Genomic DNA, 5,052 nt, shown 5'->3' with positions numbered 1-5,052 from the left:
AAATACACATATACAACTTGAAATCGCTAGTTTCACTACCTTCTCATTCTTACTACAAGAGTGATTTGAGCTATTACCTATAATAAACCACTTTATAAAATTGTTGATTGAAGATATAAATACATTATATTATATTACTTAGATTTCTTTTTTTACAGCAATGCTAATTGCATAGATAACGACCGATAAATGTGCCAACCTCATCATCATCGATCAAAGCATACCTCATTCAATTTTTTAATAGAAAGAAAGTTTGAGCAAACATCTACAAAAAACAATGCAAATTATTCAATCACCAATATCATATGATCAATAAATTATAAAAAATTTCACTTGTAGCCTACCTTGTGGCGCGTGGCTATAAGCCTATACCAATACAGCTTGTATTACATTTTTAAATAAGAGACAATCGCTTTCAAAGATAGCCTTCAAAGTCCCAATAACAAATATTTAATAAATTATACTATGTATGATCATATATAATTAATTAATACAATAACTAAATAAACTATTTTCTTTATAAGATCTAACTAAACTAATTAATATCAGCATTATTATGTTGAACATTTTGTTTCAAGTTTAAACTCTAGCATTGTGTACATGAGTTTCTAATAATTTTTTATTACTTTTTATCGATAATTTTTGTCATCTAATAATACATACATACATATATATATATATATATATATATATATATATATATATATATATATATATATATATATATATATTAAATAGAAAATGAAAAAAATATTTTTCTTCATCTTATAAAAAATAATATCTAACCAAATGTATATGTCAACCCTAATTGATGTATTAATAATTTTCTTACAAAATAAGTAACAATTATTTTTTGTACAATTTCATTTATCAATTAAAATTTATTTTGATAAAAACAGAGAAGGAAAAACAAGAAAATATATCCGGCGGAAATAAGCAAAACACAAAATAAAGAAATAAAAATTTATCAAATTAAAAATATTTTCTACTCTTTAAACATATATTATATAATTAATTTTTTATTGGTTTTTTTTATTGAACAGAAAAAGAAGAATAATATAATAAATTTAACATGAGTATAAAAAGTACTCTCCAACAAATATATAGTGAAAGCTAACACATGACTGAGTATCCTCTCAAACCCTTCACAAAGAAGTTAGAGAAATTATGTATTGATGATGAAGATTTAAATGTTGTAATAATTCAACATTTTATTTATTTATTAAAAAAACTAACACATGTAATCTTTAATTTTCATTTTGCATTTCTTTATTAGAATTATAGTCTTTAACGCGTGATTATATCTACATAGAATTTTTATATAGTCTCTCTCACATGACTCAAGAAAAAAAAAATAATTGAAGCATGGAGAGAAATTAAGAGAGATAAAAATCATATAGAATCTAGTCGTATATATATAACTTAAGATTGAAATCTAAACACAATCTGATCCAGCTATGCAATTATTCCTAAGTTTTTTGCTAATAGCTTAAAAAAAAGAGCATATGAGATCTCTGATTTTAAAGCAAAATCATCATCTGCACACTTATATCTCTATTCTTGATAGATCATAGAAATATGGATGGTGGTAATTATTTTGGAGATTCAAATATGGGAAATGAAAGAGCAAGTGGATCTTCATCATCATCAAGAAAAGGGAAGAAAAATAATCAAGATAAACCAAAGCAACCACAAAGAGGATTAGGTGTTGCTCAATTGGAGAAAATTAGATTACATGGTGAAATGGCTTATGGTTTTCATCCTCCTCTTCATAATCCTTATCCATCTAATTTCATCAATGTAAGTTTCTTAATTATTTTTAATTATTTTTTAGTTATGTTAAGCTTTAAAAAAAATTATTTGGGTTTGTGAAATTAATTAATTTTATGGAATTTAATTTTAATTTATTTTTAATTTATTTTTTATGATCATATAGGAAGATCCAAGAGTGCAAACACCATATTCATCTATACCTTCTTCTTCATCTTTTTCTTACTCATCTTCTTCTACATCTTACTCAGCTTCACATGGTTTTCAACCAAACATTGTGGTATGTCAATAATCTTTGCTTTGGATCCCAATTTTTATTTATGCTTTTAATGGTACTATATCTTTTCTTTTTCATTCTTTTGTGATGAGTAGTTTTACATATATTTTTTTCATAATTGTCATGTTAGTACTATAACTATCTACCAAAAAAAAATAATATTCAAGTGGGTTGTAATGTTCCTAAAGTAATCAAGGTAACTATTTTTCTAACCCTTGATTGATAATTTTCCTTTGTTGTAATGACATGACATGACATGATACTTATCATCTTATTATTCAAAATTTTATATAACACATGCTCAATAAACCCTAGAAAATTTCTTTTTGGATCTGAACTATTTCTCAATGGTCTATATAGTTGGTTGAATTTGATACAAGTGTAATATACTAAACCTAGATGACATGAAATTAAATATGAAAAATATCATCAAAAATTATAAAAAGTAATTTACTTTAGCATCATAATTATAGAAAAACTATCATTAATGAATTAGAAATTTGACATAACACTTTAGTGCGAATTAATTCTCATATCTAATGATGTTAAAACATTTCATCCTCTTTATTCAGAGATTTTTGTTGTTGTTTAATTTGCAAATTTATTGATAACAAGTCCGATGTTCAAATCACACGGCACAAATCTTTCAAAGACAAAAATTAACAATGTCTTTTATATGAATGACGTGTTTATTTTTTAAATTGGACGTAGTTTTAAAATATAGGTTTTGGCAAGTATTTTTTTGTGGTAAATTGATTGTTATTTTAACTATACTATCGTCTTTAGATCAAAATGTTTTCGATTTTCTCCCTCTTTTTAGAGATCTAACTCTTAATATCATTTATTTTGCTCATAAAGAAAAGTTGATTTTTTTTTGTGCAGATGGGCCAACCTCAATATGAAAGAACAAACATCATATATGGAGATTCTCAACCAATTGATTCATTAAGGTACTTAAAATTTTCAGTCTCATTATGACTTTTATTTTCTTCTAATAATGTTCTATAACAAAATAATTTCTCATGATGAATTTCTTGCTTATATGTTTATTCAGATCATGGGAACATGCCAATGCCATTGCTCAATCCAACACAACTAAACCATTACTTAACCTATATGTAAGGATTCATTTTTAACATATTTCAACACTACTAAAAAATAAAATAATAATCAAAATTAAAAACAGTATATTAGAGAGAAAAAAAATTTCTGTTGTTAATTATTTCAACTTTTTATATATATAGTAGTGTATATTTTATGTATATAGAAAATATAAAAAAAAATCATATTTAGATTGAAATAATCTATCTATAAATTTAAAATGACTTTGTTTATATTTGCTTTTCTATAATTAGGACTCACAATATGTAGATACCAAGAAGCATAGAAGTGGTTCCACAAGCAGTCAGAATTCAGAATCAAGTGATACTCAAGAACCAGATTTGGAGCTAAGATTATCTCTTTGATCTTCCAATATACAAGTAGTGATTCTAGTAATTGTAATGCTTTTATTTACAATTAATTAAGAGTTGCAAAAACACAATGAACTAGCCAGTGTGTTTGGTTTTTAATTGAAGTTCCATTGTGTGTTCAAACTTGAGAGATATATAGATTGATTCTTTGCATGAAAAAAACAATGCAAAATATTTACGTTAGTTAGTGTGCAGAATCATGTTAAAATCATGAATTTATCTCTTTTCACATTTTTTTTATATAGTTTTCTCACTAAGTGCTTATGATGAATGTATTGATGAATATTCCATCTCAATTCTCTTTCCTAAAACTTTATATATAACTTATATGGAGTACAAAATATTTAGAACTGAATTAATTATCTGTGATAGTAGACTAACAAAATTGGGCCTAATTAAGGAAACATTGTGATTTCACGGGTTAAACATTGTCAACTCACACCCAGAATGTTCAAACTTATCATATTTTAGAGTTATAACTTCAAACTTAACTGAACTAATATTCAACAATTTGACCCTTACTTTTAGTAAGATTGAGAGAAGAAATATATAGCAAACAAGACATATCATTTAATTGTTGAAGGATGTTTTAAAACTTTACATAAAGAAGAAAATGAAGAGAAAGAAAACATGTTTTTTAATTACAGAAATCGAAAATCAGCGACGGAGGCCGATGGCGAGTCTGATCGTCGGTGAGCAGCGGTGACCAACGGGTCGGCAATAGTCGGTGAATTTTGGCAGGCAATTTGGGTTCGTCGGTTATCGAATATGGTCCAGGAAGCTTTCGTGTTTTGGACTTGGTTGTTTCGCTTTGTGAATCTATTGGTTAATGGGTTGTTTTAGACGGTTAGTTATTTGTTGAATTTCAACAGTTATAAATATGTATCTCCATTATTTTTATTTTCACAATTAACCTTCGGAACTTTAGAGTTGAAGACAGAGAGAAAAGTTTGAAAATTCTAATGATAGTCTTATAGAGATAAGAGAAAATTCCTAAGAGTGTGTTCTTGGAATTTTGGAAACCTCACTACTACAAAATAGACCTTCGTAACACTATATTTCAACGGCTTCTCTGATAAATGTGGTAATAACTCTTCTTTGGCAATTTTTGTTTGTATTTACAAAAAGACATTTCACTACGGTCATAATTAACAATTGTGATGAAATGTATCTGGAGTGTAAGGATTTGAATCTCAACACCAACAATTTTTTATTTTTTTCGTTACAAAATAGGCTTGTCCTTGTATATCATCACGACTCATATAATCAACTGTGGTGTAAGGTGCTATCATTTTATCACAATTCTTATTATCAACTATGGTGAAAGGTGTTACATATTTATATATAAGCGAAATTATCTCTCGCTTTAATACATAAGAGTCGTCTCACTCAAAACAAAATTCTAACATCTCTCTCACTCGTGTCTCTCATATATCCTTATGTCCATTAACGTTTCAACAGCCTTTATTCACAAACATGCAAAATGGAAGCCCCAAACTCATTCAGCGAACTCATCTTCTTCGAAGGATTACC

The 5,052-nt window shown here is 26.7% G+C and overlaps 1 protein-coding gene across 1 annotated transcript; it reads left to right on the top strand.

Moving 5' to 3' along the window:
- Nucleotides 1-1,372: 1,372 nt before the first annotated feature.
- On the top strand, nucleotides 1,373-3,976 carry LOC131598697 (protein SPEAR3-like). The gene is made up of 5 exons (XM_058871283.1): nucleotides 1,373-1,800; nucleotides 1,937-2,050; nucleotides 2,930-2,997; nucleotides 3,102-3,165; nucleotides 3,403-3,976. Exons 1-5 carry the CDS (start codon nucleotides 1,579-1,581, stop codon nucleotides 3,511-3,513), a joined length of 579 nt encoding a protein of 192 aa, XP_058727266.1. The 5' UTR covers nucleotides 1,373-1,578; the 3' UTR covers nucleotides 3,514-3,976.
- Nucleotides 3,977-5,052: the final 1,076 nt, after the last annotated feature.

The sequence above is a fragment of the Vicia villosa genome, linkage group LG4, assembly GCF_029867415.1.
Source record: "Vicia villosa cultivar HV-30 ecotype Madison, WI linkage group LG4, Vvil1.0, whole genome shotgun sequence".
Lineage (NCBI taxonomy): Eukaryota > Viridiplantae > Streptophyta > Magnoliopsida > Fabales > Fabaceae > Vicia > Vicia villosa.
This window is presented reverse-complemented; position numbering and strand designations above follow the sequence as displayed.